Source organism: Arvicanthis niloticus, chromosome 4 (assembly GCF_011762505.2).
Source record: "Arvicanthis niloticus isolate mArvNil1 chromosome 4, mArvNil1.pat.X, whole genome shotgun sequence".
Taxonomy (NCBI): Eukaryota; Metazoa; Chordata; class Mammalia; order Rodentia; family Muridae; genus Arvicanthis; species Arvicanthis niloticus.
The window spans coordinates 66,844,970-66,863,711 of NC_047661.1; the positions used below are offsets into that span (position 1 = coordinate 66,844,970).

An 18,742-nucleotide genomic window follows, 5' to 3' on the forward strand; every position below is an offset into this window, starting at 1 on the left:
ATGCAGACACAGACAGCCTAGTTTCTCTTTGGTTGTTTTTTTCTCAGATGTTAAAAAAAATTTCTCCAGCCAAATGTATTAATGCCTATCTGTAATCTCAGCACTCAAAAGGCAGAGGCAGGAGAATTATCATGTGTTTAAGGCCAGTCTTGGTTACACTGTGACCACCAAGCTAGCCTGGCTGCAGAGTGAGACACTGTCTAAAAATAAAAATTAAAAATAAATCAAACTAGAAGATTGAGATACGGCTCAGCAGCTAAGGACAATTGCGTCCCTCTCAGAGGACCCAGACTAAGTTCCCAGCAACCCCAAGGAGGCTCACAATCATCTGTAACTTTAGTTCCAAGAAACTCTAGTACCCTCTTTTGCCTCCTGGGACAACAGGTACACATGTGGTGCACACACACAAACACTGGCTCACACTCTTGCTGTGCTTGTCTGTCTATGTCTGACTTTTTTTGACTGTCTGTCTGTCTGTCTGTCTGTCTGTCTCTGTGTCTGTCTGTCTGTCTGTCTCTCCCTGTATCTCTCTCTCTGAAACAGAGTCTCACTATACATCCTAGACTGGACTTACAGTTGTAATCCTGTTTTAGCCTCTGGAATGCTAGCATTCCAGCCCAGGCCACAGCATTCCATGCTAGTGTTCTCTTAACGGGTCTTCGTGACCCAGTAATGGTCTTCTTCCTTTCTGGTTCTTCCAGGCTGAAACCATGACACAATCTCTGAAATGCTATTGTGGGAATTTTTCCTGGAGAAACAAGAACTAATGTCTATTCACCGCAGTTAGGGCACCAGTCCACAGATCAAAGTAACAATCCTACTTAAATCCCACCCACTGAAGCAACAAGCTTATCTGGCTTGCTTACAGGAGTACAGGTGACCACAACATAGCTCTATCACTGCAGAGTCACGCTCCAGCATGCTAGAAAGAGTGAGGGTTATGTCTGTGCCTGAAGCTGCATGTGCCACTAACTCAGCTCTTGAAGGGCAGGTGTGCTTAATAATGAAGGACAACATTATTAGAAGCCGAGGATCCTGACAGACATGTGGCTCAATTTGTTTTCATTATAATTTAGCCTGGAAGGACATCTGAATTCAGCGAAGGATGTCTTTCCATCACCACAGGGACTTGTGGCCATCCAAATTCCAAAGATGGGTACAACCAGCAAACCCCAGAAGAGCAGTCTACATTTTAGGCCTTCTGCTCATCACTCGGAAAGCTGGTTGAAGGTAGGAAAGTTATCCCCAACAACAGAGGTAGATGCCACAACCGTGGCTTACATTCGGAAGTAAGTCATTGACTTACTTGCCCCACAGACTGGAGACTAAACATGGTCTAGGCTTCTAATGAAAAAGGACCATACTGGGGTACCTACTTTCCCTTAGGAAGGCTGTTTCCTCATAGAGAAGAGACTAAAGCAGAGACAGGTTGAGCTAGGTTTTCGGTATGATGACGTCATGACAGTAACAGCCTCCCTCCACCCACTTTTTTTCAGGATCTAGGCCACCCAGTCACCTCCCTTCCTCTAGACATGCTGAACTCAGCACATCTGGCTCTATCAGTCCCACCCCCTGGGCCCACTGGCTTTTGGTCATTTGATAAAGCTTCTGCTGCACTCAGGACCTGTCTCTCTTCCTTATCGTTGTGTTCAATTGAATATTGCTGCCTGAGGCCTACAGCCTGCCATCTTCAGCTGCCTGGGCCATGGCTCCCTTGTTCAACCTGATGCTGGGTGAGTGTCTCTGCCTCTGTGACTAATCCTGTCACAGAGGAGGCAACTGTCCAGGGCTTTCTGGAGACTTTACCAGGAGGATATTTTTTCCATCCTGATTCAGGCATCTTTCAAAAACAGCTTTTTATATATGGTAACCTGTTCTAAACCTTAGAAAGCCTCCTAAATCCATATTTGAAGTTTGCCTTGACTGACAGATTTTCATCTATTTCCTTATACTTACACAAATTTTACATGCATTTCCTTTGACACGCACAATTAAAAAGACAATGACTGGATGTTGGGTAGAAGTGAGGTAGAGCAAGGAGAGAAAGGTGTCTGTCAGAGGATTTCCTGGGCTAGCTCACACTTACCCCTGGAGAGTATTTTATTCCTCGTAATAGGACTCTGACAACTTCCTTTCCTTATCGTTTTAAAGTCTATATAGAAGACAAGTTGCAAAATAATGTCTCTCATTTATCTATGAATCTAGCTTCATCAGGTTCTCTAATTTTCCCAAGGTCAGTCTAGATATTGGACAATCTGCAGTATTGGATTGCAAAGAAACATGTATTTTAGCCATAGCTCTTAACTGAATTTGTAGACTACCATACTTCAGTGAAATTTTGCTCTCTAAAGGAAAGATGAAATTAAAATCCCAAGAAATTTTAAAAAGAATTTTTTGTGTTGTCTGTGTGTTTGTGTGTGTGTGTAACAGACAAAACACTTGGGTGGCTAGTTAACCTTATTTTGAAACTGTTTCATCGGCCAGAGTTGGCCAGTCAGTCGAGGTTGGTTGGCCAGTGAGGCTTGGGGAGTCTCCTTACTCTGTCTGTCCAGTACTAGGATAACAAGTTCATGCCTTTCTAGAAACCTTTCAATAATGCAATTAATATGTGATGTCTAACTGTGTCTGCTGATCTGCTACCCTGATAAGTCACATCCACTTTTAGTGTCCTGATGACCTAGAGAGTCACCAAGCTCATATTGTTCTTTTAGCTTCAGACAGACATGTCCAATAAAGGGTCTTGACCATATCTTAAACATCTCTGCATTCAAGCAAAAACCAACAACTAGTCTTGCCTTTTGTGGATTACAGTTTCGCCTTCGAGGTCTGACCTAAAGTGTCACCTCCTTCAGAAAGTCCTTCAGATCTGTGCCAACTGCACTCATCCCTCCTGTCAACAACGATGAGAGGCCTCAAGCCATTTACCAACTGTGTCATTTCTGCTCCTGTGTGTCAGCTTGTCACTCTCCCTTTCCTTTTAATGTTTGCCTGTCCTGTGTGGGAGGTTATGCAATGCACATACATCGTATAACTGACTTTTAGAAAGTTGTAATATACAAAGCCTCAGTCTGTGAGTGGCTTCACTGTGAAGATTAAGAATTAGAAGGTCCTGAAAGCTATTTATAGAAAGAAGTCTTTCAGGATTAGTTACTGAGCTATTTGGAACTGTTTGAAAATTTTTAGACTGATCCAAAGATATTTGCTCTATTGGGAAAATCCTATAGCATATATAGTGGGCAAATTACACAATCAAAAATCCTTGGTGTCTGGGGCAACTGAGGGCTACAGGGCTTCACAGTGTGAAGAAGGTGACAGACAGTACAGCTATACACAGAATGTGTAAAGGGGAAAAAGTCCCATGTTCCAATATGCCAGATTGGAATATAGTAGAATTTTGAACTAAATAAATTGTTACTCCTGGCCTGATGATCTGAATTAAGTGTCAATAAACCACAGTTTACAAGCTGAGAACGACTTTTACACTGTATTTAACAGTGGAGGAAAATAAACTGTATTTAAGTGGAGGAAAATCAAAATCAAAATATTAATCCCCAAATGCATAAAAATGACCTGAAATTTAAAATGATGTCGATAAAGAAAGGTTTCTTGGAATCAGGCAATGCTCATTTCTCCACGTGTACACGGCTCCTCTCATATCTCAGGGGCAGGACCGAGCAGCTGTAACTGAGCAAGCAGCCTACAACGTCAAAAGTCTTTACTACTGGCTCTACACAACAGGGTTTGCCTACTCCCATCTAAATGCAGTGACAGTGACCATAGCGGATCATGCCGCTCTGCCTTGCCCACCAGTGACTATTCCCTGGCCTCCAGTGCTCTTTTCTGTGAACTAGAATTCCACTGTAGGCAGCTTCAGTTGACCAGTGTAACTGACAGTGGTAGCTACTACCTGGACCCATGCCTGCGGTGGAGCTGCAGTCACAGGGAATGAACAACTAAGTCAGTTAGTTTGCTAGAATTGGTCTCTGTGGTTCCCGTGGTGCCCTTTGAGGCTAGGACAGGAGAAGGTGGCCACAACAGGGATGCCCTTGAGGCTTTGTGTCTCCCACTTTCCCTTAAGAAGTTTGGCAAGGACCTTCTACACATGGGTAATTTGAACAAGGACTTTATGGCCTTTCTTCTTTTTTCTTTTCTCAGCTGTCTCGACCATTTTCGTTGGATCGTGTTTTTCCGGTAAGGATTTTTATTTATTTATTTTTTTTGGTCTCTGTTTGTTTTGTTTGCCTGTTTGTTGAGTCCTCAAGAGGTGTAGTACTCTAGGCTTAGAACTGAAGAAAGTCTGTAGCTTCCTTGGCTGTGTAAAGGTTCAATCCAAGCAAGCAACCTTCCTTTCTAGAATCTCTGCCAGCCCACCAGTCTTGTGTGGATGGATTTTCACCTCCAGAATCTAGATGTGCTCAGGGTGGTTCTCCTACTAAAGATTCTCTGTGGCCCTAGAAGTCCATCCGACATCCAAACAGGATAGGTCCTTGCATCAGGCTCCTTGTTAAGACTTGCCCACAGAAGAGATTCCTTTTGTCTTTCCAGGTTCCCTGCCCATGTTTGTTTGGTTTTTTGTTTTGTTTTGTTTTTGTTTTTTTCCTGGACCTTTAGGTAGTCTTGAAGCAGAAATGCTTCTTCTGTGCAGCACTGTGGCCTGCATGGCAAAGGGAAGCCTGGGGTTCTGCCCCGGCTGGCTGCCTCCTCACAGAGCCTGTACAGTGGTGAGGGCAAGAGCAGAGAGGGGGAAGAGAGGCAGAGGAGAAGGTGGAGGGGAGGAACCACAGACTATGGTTTCAGTTTCTTTTACTGTCTCTCCATGCTCTCTTTTGCTGGGTGGTAGAGGCTTGACCACAGATAGCACCACACATTATACGGTGAGATCTTCTGCCACGTAAGTGCAACTTGGTGTATCAGGTGCTCAGGCACATGCTGAGCTCACTTCATCTTTTTTTCTTAGTCTCCAAGGTTGTTGCCAATGCAAGCACTACCTGCTCGCTTTGCAGTCACACACACACACACACACACACACACACACGAGCACGAGAGAGAGAGAGAGAAAGAGAGAGAGAGAGAGAGAGAGAGAGAGAGAGAGAGAGAGAGATAGAGAGAGAGAGAGAGAGAGAGAGAGAGAGAGAGAGAGAGAGAGAGAGAGAGAGAGACCCTACTTTCAAGCTTTCCACTAATAAAGCAGAGTAAGGGCACTGCCAGGAAGGCAGCTGCCCTCTGTGTCTCCACCCTTGAGTTTAAATTTCCTCAACTCAGTTATTTCCAGATCAAGTCTTCTCCACTTACCCCCACTGCACTCTTGGGTTACATCATCTTTTCTGGGAACTTCTCTAGTATTCTACCTCATAAAAAAAATAAAAATTCATTAGAACAAGAATTTCACAATCCCAATGAACCTAATAACAGCTTTTTTTCTTGTTCTGCAAAATAATGTCAGCCTAGACTCTAATCTTAGATCCAATGACCTAAAGATTGCCTCCACGTAACTCTCTTGATTTATGTACTCTGATACATAGACTTGACATTCAGGTGCTCAACAATGGGGACTTTCTTAGTTTTTTTTTATTTTTAAATAAAGCATTCTTCATCTATTTTCTGACAATTCAGTATTTATAAACTATGTATCTTAATAATCTCCATTCTCAACATCTCTCTCCTATTCCCCCAGATACCTTCAACATGCCCCACTTCCTCTTTCATGTCCTCTCCTTAAAACAAAAGCAAAGCAAACAGATGAACAAAATTCAAAACATTAACAACTACAAAACGCACTGAGTTCAGTTGCCTATGGGGCTGTCAGCTGATCCTGCTGGCTTGATCTGGTGTAGGTCTACTGACCATAGCTGCAGTGAGTGAACCTGCTCTGTGGTGCTCAGAAGACAGCATTCCGCAGCACTTCTCTAGATCTTAACTTCTTTCTGCACCTTCCACCATGTTGTTCCCTGAGGTACAGATTTAGATATCCAGTGATCACCAGCCTTAACTGGTGCCTACTGCAGAGAGAAGGTTCTCCGGCCAAGGTTGAAGGAAGCACTAATAAATGCATGTAAACACAAGTATTTAAAAGGCAATTTGACAACATGTCCATTTACTAAGACAACAGTAACAAGTTCCTCTCCCTCCCCATGGCCCATCACCTCCCTAGTCATGGACTTTTGATAAGGCTTACAGGACCAGAAGTCCCTCTTGGAGCAGGCCTCAAATTCTATTGGAAAGCAGTTGATTATCCTCATAACCCTCCTGCCACTATTGCACCAATTGGCATATTATGCCTGGCAAGTCAGCTTGTAGCAAACCACAGATGGCTTTTCTCCCTCCTGGAGCCCACATTGTGCCTTTTGGCACCATGAAAGCTAAGAGGAAGGAATTCTTCAAGTCAGTTGCAGCGTAATTTCTCTATATCCTGCCACCAGAGTCTGATGTGACTTCAGCAATACGATCTTCCTTATGGTGAGCAGCCAAGATCAATGACACTAGCCTGTGTTGTTCAGAAGCCTCTGGGAGCCTTCTAACCAGTGACTCACAGGAGGTATCTCAGACTGGACACAGACGCATGTCTTCCAGGGGGAAGCATTATCTACCCATGCAGGGCACCTGTGTTCAAATTCACCCTTCCTTCTAAAAGTTGTATTTTTAATTAGCCTACAAAGTAGTGGATTTCCATAATGGTTCTTCATATATCTTTGGATTTGGTTAACCTACCCCACACCTTCCTCTCTTGTATCTTCAAGTTCTTAACTCTACTTAAACCTTTAACTTCCAGGATTCTTCCTGCATCTACTTTTATTCTATCCTTCTATCCCCTCCTTAAGACATCTTCTTCCCCTCTCATGGGCCTTTTTAGCTTTCTCCATAGACACCCCCAAATTAAATTTACAAACCTAAACATCTTATGCTAGGATAAAAGAGAGAACATGTGGTGTTCATCTTCCTGGGTCTGGGTTACCTCAGTATGATATTTTCTAGATCATCCGTTTTTCAACATTCAAATTTCATTTCATTTCAGCTGGTAAAGATCTATTGTGTATTATATGTACCATTTTTGTTCTCCATTGTTCTATTGATAGATATCTAAGTTAATTCCATTTCCTGTCTTTTCTTAGTTTTTAAATGGTTACATTTTAATTTATATCCTTAATTTCAACTCATGATACTGCTTTCCCCCTAAAAAAATAATAAAGGAAAATTAAAATGAGCCTAAAAGCTAGGCAGGTCAAGCTGGTCTTAGTCAACCATGCTATTCCTGAGTTGGTTCTAAGTTCTGGAGTTTGTGAAAAATTGAAACAGAGTAGACATTGGGAAATCCAATTCTCAGGAGTCAGATTGTGCTCAGGCAGGCAAGCATATTGACCTCTTTTACAGTCTCAGTCTTACAACCAGCCACAGATGATCAGACCAAATGTGGTCTTATCTGATATGTTTGACCTCTCCATTGACTTTCTCATTGAATGAAGATGTTACTAACTCAGTTCTCTGCTGCACGACTCTGAGGCTACAGCAGACTTGGCAAGACTGTTCCAGGATGTTATAAAAGCTCTCAGAGTGAATAAATCCCATCTTGTTTCACATTGTTTTCTGAGTTCACAAAAAAATACTGGAAGTATAGAGTTGCTCACTGCTCATGTATCATCTGATAGGCTTGATTTTGGTTTCCTCAACTGCCTTCTCTGACCAACTAAGTTCTTGATTCCTGGGAACCTATGGAGAGGAGGCTCTAAGGCACTTCCCTCTTTCCCCTAGTCAATCCATTGGGGTTTAAGCCTTTCAGGCTATAACTGTTCTCCTGCTAGATCTCTTCTGAGCTAGGGTTTTGGAGAAGGGCAGTGTTGTAGGAAACAGCAAGAGAGGGAAAGAGAGGAGGAGGAAGAGGAGGAGGAGGAAGGAAAAGAGGGAGAGTAGGATAATGGGGAGAACAAGGTCTAGGAGGAGGAAGAAGAGGAGGAAGCAGTGGAAGAAGAGAAAAATGAGGAGGAAGTGGAGGAAGAGGAAGTAAAAGGGAAAGGGGGAGATAGCAGGAAAGGGGGAAAGATGAGAAGAGAAGCAAGTGAAGAGAAGAGAGTTACTATGTTAACCTCAAATCATGTATCACTACTGTGGCAGAAATTTTCCCGCCTAATCTATTTGCAGCAGGAGGCCTATGATTGGATAGGGAAAAGTGAGGCAGAGCTAAGGGGAGCAGAGAGAGGAAGGTGGAGAAAAACACGAAGGAGAGGGAGAAAGGCAGTGGAGATGGAAGCTGACTTTAATGGGCGTGGCTTTAACCAGTTTTTGGCAGAGGTGACATGAAAAGGTTAGGGTAGATGGAATAACTTGTCTAATCTGTGTGGGTATCTTGTGATTTGAGTATTTGCTGATATATAAATTTGTTTGGTTAACTTTAGTGATCTAGAGTTTTGATTCACTGGGCTACTGGAAGGTGGGTCCACCAACAACCAGGTTGTTATGGCTGTGGAGAAACTAGTGGCTCCAGGGACAAGAGAACCAGAGCTGGAAGCACAGTGACTGGTCACAATGAGGGTTAGCTAGAGAGAGTAGTCTGGAGGACACCCAGCTGGGACCAGGCAGCCTGCAGGTAGCAGGTAGCTGGCATTAGGGCGGGAACGTGGCGGCTGAGCCTGGAGCCAACTGAACACTGTCTCCTTTCTAATATCTCCAGCAACACACTATGACCTCAGTCTGGAGTTTTCCTTATCTATGAAATTGTGGGTAGATGTGAATTGGTCCTCTCATTCTGACCACTAGAGGGTCTAAAATTCCTGTCAAGTCATCAATCAGCTTCTTTGTCTTGAAACGGCAATTCTTGATAGCTTGCAATTAAGAGCATAAGCAAATCCAAAAGTTTCTTTAGGTCTCTTATTCTGATTCCAGCTTCCCATGCTGTTCGTCAAAGGTATAAGGGCCCCAGACTGACTGCATATACCCCCTTTGCTTTTCTGGAGCCTCCAGCTAATATCTCATCCCTTTGCAGAGTCTCCATCCAAAGTGCGGCTAGTGGGAGGTGCCCACCGCTGTGAAGGGAGAGTGGAGGTGGAACACAATGGCCAGTGGGGCACTGTGTGTGATGACGGCTGGGACCTGAATGATGTGACTGTGGTGTGCCGGGAGCTGAATTGTGGAGCAGCCAACCAAACCTCTCTTGGTGCATCATATCAGCCACCGGCACCAAAAGATCAAAGAGTTCTTATTCAAGTGGCTGAATGCAGTGGGATGGAAGACACATTCGCTCAATGTAAGCTAGATGACGATGTTTTTGATTGCTCACATGCAGAAGATGCTGGGGCACAGTGTGAGAGTAAGTATGGGAGGCTCAAGGACAATCTTCTAGAATCTTATGCCCCAGGGGGGCATTTTGCTAGTCTTTGGTTCCTTCGTCGACTTTCACATGGTGCTACGATGAATGACGGCAACACCATCCTTTACAGATTACATGTTCTTGATTGTGAGACATGGATATAATAATAGCTGAGATTATTATCCATATTGCTTCTTCCTTACTTTCCAGGTATACATGAGATCCAATTTCCCTTATTGATGAACATGCAAACAAATCTGCACAGATTCGTCAGCCACTGAACGTTTGTTCAATGTGTCTGTGTGGAGCTGAGAAGGAGTTATGAGAGAGCTCGGGAGGTTTAATAAGTGCTCTTGTGAACATTTAATTCTCAAGTTGTCTATGAGCTTAATTGGAGAGGGGGAAGGTGCTTGTGGGAAGTCAAAGTGATCTCACAGATCAACACAGGTATATAAGTGTGCATGCAATCCATGCAGCTGCACAAATAGACGGACACACAGACACAGTGTTCCTTCACTGGTCTACATAATTAGCTTCCTATGAATTGTTATGTGTGTGCTTTCTCTAAAGGCTTTTGATTTAATTGCCTCTGTCCCCTTCTTTTTGTGTCCCTGCAGGATTTATCATTAGAGAAAAGATGAGCCCTCCTAATGTTAAAGTATCCTATTTTTTTTTTTTTTTTTTTTTTAAGAAAAGTCAAGGTTTGGGAACATTAGTAAGGGATTCTTGACTTATGCCAACATAGAGCCAAATAATATTTTGACATTTCAGTTAATATGTTTCTTTATTACCATTTGGTGCTTTTCAACATTAAGCTATATATTACATAATATATAATTACATATATAATATACATAGATTAATATAATCTACATCATATAGATCACATAAAATGTGTATTTTATTTTAATTTGTAGTGCTTTTAACTGTCTCTTGTGAGGAGAAATTAGAAGTTGAATATGGAAATAATTTGAAAAACTAAAATGCCCTGAGCAGCGGTGGCACACACGGTTAGTCCCAGTACTTGGGAAGCAGAGGCAGGCAGATCTCAGTGAGTTCAAGGCCAGGTTGGTTTACAGAATGAGTTTCAGGACAGCCAGGGCACAGAAGAACCCTGTCTTAAACAAACAAACAAACAAAAAAAACAAAACAAAAAGAAAAGAAAATGAAAAGAAAAACTAAACTGCTATAGAAGTGAGTTTGATTCTTGTGGGGACTGGGAAGCCATCACGTCACTCTCTGAACCACCGTGTGCTTTGCGGTGCTTACAACTCTAACAGCCTTGTAATGAATGCCAAGAACTGAGCCATGTATGATCAGACTCCCTTTTCCAAAAAGACAGTGTTCTGACACGGAACAGACATTGCCTCTCCCTTTCCTTCCAGACCCAGAGAGTGACTTCCTCTTCATCCCAGAGAACGTGCGGCTAGTAAATGGCCTGGGGCGCTGCCAGGGTCGAGTGGAGGTGCTCCACCAGGCCCAGTGGAGCACTGTGTGTAAAGCAGGCTGGAACTTGCAGGCTTCAAAGGTGGTGTGTAGGCAGTTGGGATGCGGGCGGGCACTACTGACCCACGGATGCTGCAACAAGAGTACTCAGGGCACAGGATCCATCTGGATGAGCAAGATGTCATGTTCTGGACAAGAAGCAAACCTTCAGGACTGCCCCTTTAGTCGTTTGGAGAACAACTGTACTCATGGCGAGGACACATGGATGGAATGCGAAGGTAATGGACGATAATGACCCTGCATCCCGAAATTGGGTTTATTCATAAGTGCAGCTAAATGGAAACCCAGGTAAATAGCACTTACAAAGAACTACTCACGCGCTGAAAGGCCATTGCAAATTTATGTATTTGTATTTATTGCCAATTCACTTAAGACTAACTCCCTTTGCAGAGGGAAACACTTAAAAATTGTGTATTGTGCAATCACAGACTAGAATATAGAATGCTGTAAATAGGGTATAACTTCTGAGTTCTTCAGCCTTTAAACCACTAGAAGTTCATTATATATCTATAAATAATATATATCTATAAATAATATATTTAGATATAATATTTAAAAATAAAATATAATAAATATAATAAATAATAAATAAAATGAAAGTATTCTAATTAGAAAAACAGACCCAGCCACAGAGGTTGGAAATGGATGAAGTCTTAGGGAATGAGCAGCTGTCACCAAAACACATGGAGAATTTCAAATGTGCTGGTGGAATTTTGGTGATCACGTACATAATCTTTTTTTTCTTTTTTCCTTTCTTCTCTTATGTTACCGCCTTTCTCCTGCAACCTGCAGATCCCTTTGAGCTGAGGCTGGTGGGAGGAGACACCCCCTGCTCTGGGAGGCTGGAGGTGCTGCACAAGGGTTCCTGGGGCTCCGTCTGTGATGACAGCTGGGGAGAAAAGGAGGACCAAGTGGTCTGCAAGCAACTGGGCTGTGGGAAGCCCCTCTTTTCATCCTCAAAATCCCGCAAAAGCTACGGGCCTGGGGCAGGCCGCATCTGGCTGGATGACGTCAATTGCTCAGGGAGGGAAAAGTCTCTGGAGTTCTGCCGGCACAGGCTGTGGGGGTACCACGACTGTACCCACAAGGAAGATGTGGGGGTGATCTGCTCAGGTTTGTCCTACTGACCTAAGGTTGCACTTCCAAGGAACAAAGTAGGAAGAAAAGCAGCGGCACTCTGCTGGTAGTAATTCCTTCTGGGCTACAGAGCAGGTGTGGTGTTTACCTGTTTGGTACAAGCCTCAAGGATTAGGACCCAGGGTCCTAGATGTAGTTTTGCGTTTCTTTGGGCAGAGGAGAGGTTGGTAATGGGAAGGATATGTGTTTTATAATACAGTTGTTGAACATGACAACAGGAAAATCAATGTTCTCACAGTACACATGAGGAAAATCAGTTAATGTAGTTTTCCAAACTATGAAGTCAACTTTTAAATCATACAGCAGAACTAAATTGATTGGTCTTTGCTTTCTGTCCCAGATTAATTCTCTGATATGACTCTGACCTTCAAGTCCTAAATTTAAGCTAACTGTAGAAGACGGCTTGACCGAGTTCTGTTGCTGCTTACTGAACCTCATGTAGGGGAGCCCTGGGGCTGGCAGGGGGCTCTTTTGAGAATGCCTGAGAGCATCTTGCCAACAAGTACAGGATGCCAGCCCTGAACTATCAGCCTCCTCCCAGGAGCAAAGGAGGAAGACCAGCTTGAGAGGAAGTTCAAGTGTTACCCCTGAGTCTAGCCTAGGGCTGCAGGCCAGCTGTGGGATTAGGAGAGGGAGGGAACTGTGCAGGGCTCTCTGCTTTAAACAACTAACTCTAAAATAAGCCAAGAACTGATTTTAACAAAATTGGGGGGGGGGGGGAGGGGAGCAGTTAATGCCCAGAAAACAATAGATCTGGCCACATTGAGCTGTGTACTCTCCAAAGATCTCTGAAATTCAAAAAGATTTTTGTCCCATTTACCTTGAAGGTTTTTGCGAGTGTATAAGGATAAGACATGAACAGGGTCAACCATCTTTCCCCCTGCATTCTGCATCTATGGATTCAGGAGTATCTGAAAAGCAAAGCCACACCTGTACTGAACACACAGAATTTCCTTACTGCTATTCCCTTAATGCAGTGTGACAGCTATTTATACAGTAGTCACATTGCATCCAGTGTTATAAGCAGTCTAGAGATGATTTAAAGCACATATGAGGATTGCGTTGGCTTTATACAACTGTATGGAAGGCTTTTGCTGCACCTATGGATTTTGGCATCCTTGGGATGCTGGCACCAGTTGTCTGTCAATGCAGAATGTAGTCTGTACTGTTTGCGACTCACAGGGGACACAGCTATTGTACCTTTGGAGTATATCTCCAGCTTTTGACCTGTCTCATATCATTGTGGAAAGAGTTACACATGTGGCTTAGCTCTTTCCTAGTCTGGCCCTTGACCTGCCCCCTTTGCCAGTTTAGCTTGAGGGGAACTAACCTTTCACGAGGTTCTAACTTTGCCCTCACTGCATTTTTCTCTTCTCTTTACAGAATAGTATCCCAGGCTTTGATGTGTGAGCTGGATCCCTGCTTGGTCAGTTGAGCCCTGATTCTCCCAGTGGTTACATCCAGCCATGGGCTTTAGCCACCTCTCTGTCAGCCTCTCAGGAGTCTGAACATTGTGCTCATGTCTTCATCTCAGGCTTACAGGTCCCCATAATCACCTCAGGATACGAGCTGCTGAGTTCCCTTGCTGATGACATTTCTACTTGTCCTATGCTCACTGTTCACTCTTTGGTGATGGTCCCCAACTTTACTGCCTCTCCCTAGCCTGCCTGCAACTCTTGGGCCCGCCAGAGTGACCAGCTGTACAGGCCATGACTAGGGCACAACTCGTTTGTGAGCAACACTGAGGATGTGACATGAGGTACACTTGAGAGGCAATGTAGATACACAGTATTTTGGAGGTGAGAGAGAAAATACAATTATTTAAATGCTTTTTAAACTTTGTAACAAATGAAGTGATCGCAACAGTAACAGTTCACTACTCTGCTTTCTCTCAGAGAAAGTAGCAGGGTGGTTTCCTGAAGCCCTCAAATGTTGCATGTTGAGTTCTAGATGTCTACCAAAACCTCTGAGTTTAAAGTTTGGTGTCTAATGCAACAGTAGTCTGAGGTTAGGGATCTAACTGCATCTCATGGTTTGATCCCTCAGCCTTTATGAGTAGGTTAATCACTGTTGAGTCCACCGGGAGATGGTAGAAACTTCAGGAGTTGGGACCTAGTTAGAGGAAGAAGTCCATTGGAGTGTGCCTTTGGAAGGGGAGATTTGGTCCACAGCTTGACCACCTCCCTGTGTAGATGGGTTGCTTGCATATCTTAGCTACTGTTGTGAATTATGCTACAATAAACATGAGTGTTCAGGTATTTCTTAGTACGTTGACTTTATTTTCTTACTTTGATGCCTAAAAGTCAGTAACATTTTTACACCCACATCTCATGCCCATGGAAAGATCTTTCCCAACTCTGAGCAGTTCAGTCCTGCCCTTCCAGGCTCTGTGGATAGCTCCAGTTATCACTGAGAGTTAATTAACACTTTCTAAGGACTAGAGATTGTGACACAAAGTAGATTGGTTTCTCCAGGTAAGTGGATTTCTACAAGTTATTCTGGATCTGGGGAAAGACATTTCTCACATGTGACAGAGACCAGAAGATCAGAAGAAACCCTTCCATGGAAACACTCATGCACAGACATGTATGAAGCACACCAAGGTACCGAACTCGGAATCTAATGGCATTCCTGACTTCATGTAACAAACTGCAGTGTAATCATAGTAATTTTAAAAACTTACTTGTCTGGTATTGGTTTCAGTACTTCTAACCAAAAGAACCCCAACTCATTTATTCATTTCAGATTAATAAAGTGATAGTTCACCCACATTTTCTGAGTCTGGTTAGATGTTAGCAATGCAGAAATTGTCATTGCATTTATACAGCCAAACTCAGCAGACAAAGTAGCATGTGGACCAGCTATAACAGGATACCACTCCAAGGAGTTGACCATGAGTGCCCTGCTTTGCCTATTGAATGCTTAAAAGCTAACCTTCACATACAATATTTGCTTTGAGGGGACTGGGTTACCTCACCTAGGATGATTTTTCTAGCGTCATCCTTTTTTTTTTTTTTTTTTTTGCTAATTTTATAATTTCTTTCTTAACAGCTGAATAATATTTCATTGTGTATTTGTACCACAGTTTCCTTATTCATCAGTTGATGGACATTTACACTGTTAACAATTTCTGGCTATTTTGAATAAAGCAGCAATGAATGTGGTGATTGAACATCTCTGTAGCAGGATGCAGTCCTTTGGGTGTTTACCCAAGGGTAGTATAGCTGGATCTTGAGATAAATCTATCCCCAACTTCCTGAGGAACCACCACACAGATTTCCATAGTGGCTGTACAAGTTTGCACTCCCGTCAGCAATAGATAAGTGTTCCCTTTTCCCCATGTCCTCATCAGCATGAGCTGTCATTCCTTTTATTGATCTTGGCCATTCTGACTGTAGTCAGGTGAAATCTCAAAGCAGTTCTGATTTGCATTTACCTGATGACTGAGGGTGTTGACCATTTCTTTACGCGCTTGTCAGCCATTTGTGTTTCATCCTTAGAGAACTCTCTGCTTAGTTCTGTTCCCCATTTTTAACTGGGTTGTTTGATTTCTTTATGTCCAGTACTTTTTACTTCTGTATACATTTCAAATACTAACCTTCTTTTGGATGTCTAATTGGTGAAGACCTTCTCCCATCCTGTAGCCTGCAGCTTTGACTGAATGACAGTGTCTTTTGCCATATAAAAGTTCTTCAGTTTCATAAGATCTCATTTACGAATTGTTGACCTGAGTGCCTGTGTTACAGGTGTCCTGCTCAGGAACTCTTTCCCTGTGCCAATGACCTCAGGCCTGCTCTACACTTTTCTATCCATCAGACTCAGGTATCTGGTTTTACATTGAGGTCCTTGGTCCATTGGAGTTAGAATTTATGTGATTTGCATTATTTTACTGGCACCCATTCAGTTTTCTCAGCACCATTTGTTGAAATGCTGTCTTTTCTCCAGTATGTACTCTTGGTTTCTTAGGCAAAAATCAAATACCCTTAGGTGTGTGAACTTAAGTTTTCATCTCAGATTCGATTCGATTCCATTGAACATCATGTCCATTTTAATGCAACTACCATGCTGTTTTTATTACCACTTTGCAGTGATACTTTCATATCTGGGATGGTGACGCCTCTAGCATTTGTTTAGCATCATCATCATTATTTATTATTATTATTATTATTCAAGGTTGTTCTAGCTATTCTAGTTTTCTGTTTGTCCATATGAGGCTGAGAATTATTCTGTTCTGTTTATAATTTTTGTGAAGAATCATATTTATGGCAATTGCATTGAATCTGTAAATTGCTTTTGGTAGGATGGCCATTTTCACTATGTTAACCTTACTGATCCATGAGTATGGGAGAGCTTTCCATCTTCTGGTGTCTTCTTCAATTTCTTTCTTAAATGTCTTCATTATAAAAAGTTTTTATTATACAAGTCTTTTTACTTGCTTGGTAAGAGTTATCTCAAAATATGTTTTTTTGAGATATTATGGAACGTACTGTTTCTCTGGTTTCTTTCTCAGTCAAGTGGTCATTTGTCTATAGGAGGGTTACTTATTTTTCTGTGTTAATTTCATATCTGACTACTTTATTAAAAGTGTTTATTAGCTTTATAAATTTCTTAATTTTTTTCTTTTATGTATAAAATACCATCTTTAAGTAAAGATACTTGGACTTTTTCCTTTGTGTCCCCCTTCATTTCCTTATACTTTAGCTAGGACTTCAAGCCTATATTGAATAGATATGGAGAGAGGAGAGAAGGCCAAGTGGGAAAGCAGGAGTCCACCCTGAGTAAGAGTATAGGAGAAAAAAAATCACAGATCCCTTACAGCAAAAGTTATTTTGAGAAACAATAAGTAAGATTTACTGAACAGAATTCATTTTACTTGCTTCCTCTTCCCTAATGTGCCAGGAGCACAGGTGTGTCACCAGGAGCCCAGGCACAGTCACCAGGAGCACAGGCGCGTCACCTACGAAGGCTGTCTGTGACTTGTTTTTTAACTGTAAGGTAAACTTCTGATTTGAGTAGGGTTGGTCAGGAAGCCTTCAACAAGAAGATGCAGGCTGCTCATCCATAACTTGTCTTTTTCTCATTAATATTGTTTTAAAGTGGACCATCCTAATTTTTCTCTACATGCTGAAAGTCTTAGCTAGTATAACAAAGCAGGAAAAGGAAAAACAAGTATACAAACTGGAAAAAGATTAGAATGTTTTTTATTCACAGCTATGACCAAATGTAAAAATCGAGATGGACTCTACCAAAAAAAAGAACTTCAACTAGCAAGATTTCCATATACAAAATTAATTGTATTCATATATAAAGCAACAATTAAAATTGAATATTTATAATATAATCAAATATGAAAGACCTAAGATATATTAACAAAAATGTAAACCACCTACACACTGAGGATTGCATCTTAAGGAGAAATGTTAAAGAACGTCAAAGGTCATAAACCTATGTTGTTAATTATCTACAAACTTTTCTTGCCTGAAGGAGAGGATTTCATAGACACAGCGAAAATGACATAAATAATAAAATAGAATGCATAAACTTGACCTCACTAAAATCAGAAAATTGTCTTTGAAATGCATTAATAAGAAATAAAAATTAAATTCATAAATTAGTGTAAACTGCCAACCATCTATAGTTCTCTGACTATATCTCAACTTAGTAAGAGGAAAAATAGCTCTGGCTATAAACAAGAAAATGATATGAAGAGACACTGTAAGACAGAAAACACATGAAAGTCTTACAATCACAGGACACTCAGCTTTCTCTGACATCATATGATGAATTCATTCTAGTTTATGCTAATTGTATTCCAATGGACAGAATTTTAATAGAACCATTAAATCTATGGAGCAGTGTGGAAAGATATTTTAATCTGAAGAAATAAAATAGCTCTGTAGCAGGACACACAGCAAAAAAGATGTGAAACTGTCTCAACAGCTGCTTCCTCCTGAGTCCTGGACTTCTGGCCTCTGCATTTCAACGGGCGGCAGCTTTTGTGTTGGTCCTGAAAGTTTAAATTTGGCAGACATCTTCCATGGCTTTCCCAAGCCATATAGTCACACTTGCTGGTTTAACTGTCTGGTGTCCAGACATTTCTCTGGATTGTCAGTGCTGGTCTCTTTTTCCTAAAGTTGAGTGTGTCTACCACCACTCACTTCTTTTCCCAATTCTTCTCTTTGGACTTAATACTCAAATGAAGATGGACTTTTCAATCTTCCATAACAATTCAGCCTTCATGGATTGCCTGACTATTCTTTAATTTTTCATAATTTATTTTTTAATTTACATTACATCCCAATCACGGGCCCCCTCCATCTTCTCCAAATCCTGCCCTTAAAAAATCCCTCCACCCATTAACCCCTCCCCCTTCTCTTGGGTACCATCCCACCCTGGGACATCTAGTCTCAGCAGCACTAAGCACTTAGTCCCACTGAGATCCAACCAGGCAGTCCAACTAGGGAAAGGGGATCCAATAGCAGGCAACAGAGTCAGAGACAGTCCCTGTTCCAGTTGTTAGGAGACCCACATGAAGACCAAGCTGCACATCTGCTACAAATGTGTGGAAAGACTAGGTCCAGCCCCTACCTGCTCTTTGGTTCATGGTTCAGTCTCTGTGAGCCCCTACGGCCCAGGTTAGTTGACTCTGTATCTCTTCAGCCCCTTTGTCCTGCCTGGTTATTCTTAATCTTGGATGATAAAAGATTCAAGAAACATGAAAAATAAAATAGTTTATTCCCCTTTAATCCATAATGAGAATCACATATAAGCTTCGGGTGACAGAGAAAGGGGGACACAGAT

The 18,742-nt window shown here is 42.1% G+C and overlaps 1 protein-coding gene across 1 annotated transcript; it reads left to right on the forward strand.

Annotated features, from left to right (window-relative positions):
* The first annotated feature begins 1,577 nt into the window (after positions 1–1,577).
* Positions 1,578–14,199, forward strand: Cd5l (CD5 molecule like). The gene is made up of 6 exons (XM_076932623.1): positions 1,578–1,733; positions 4,156–4,191; positions 8,975–9,298; positions 10,684–11,022; positions 11,597–11,917; positions 13,325–14,199. Exons 1-6 carry the CDS (start codon positions 1,706–1,708, stop codon positions 13,327–13,329), a joined length of 1,053 nt encoding a protein of 350 aa, XP_076788738.1. The 5' UTR covers positions 1,578–1,705; the 3' UTR covers positions 13,330–14,199.
* The last annotated feature ends 4,543 nt before the right edge of the window (positions 14,200–18,742 follow it).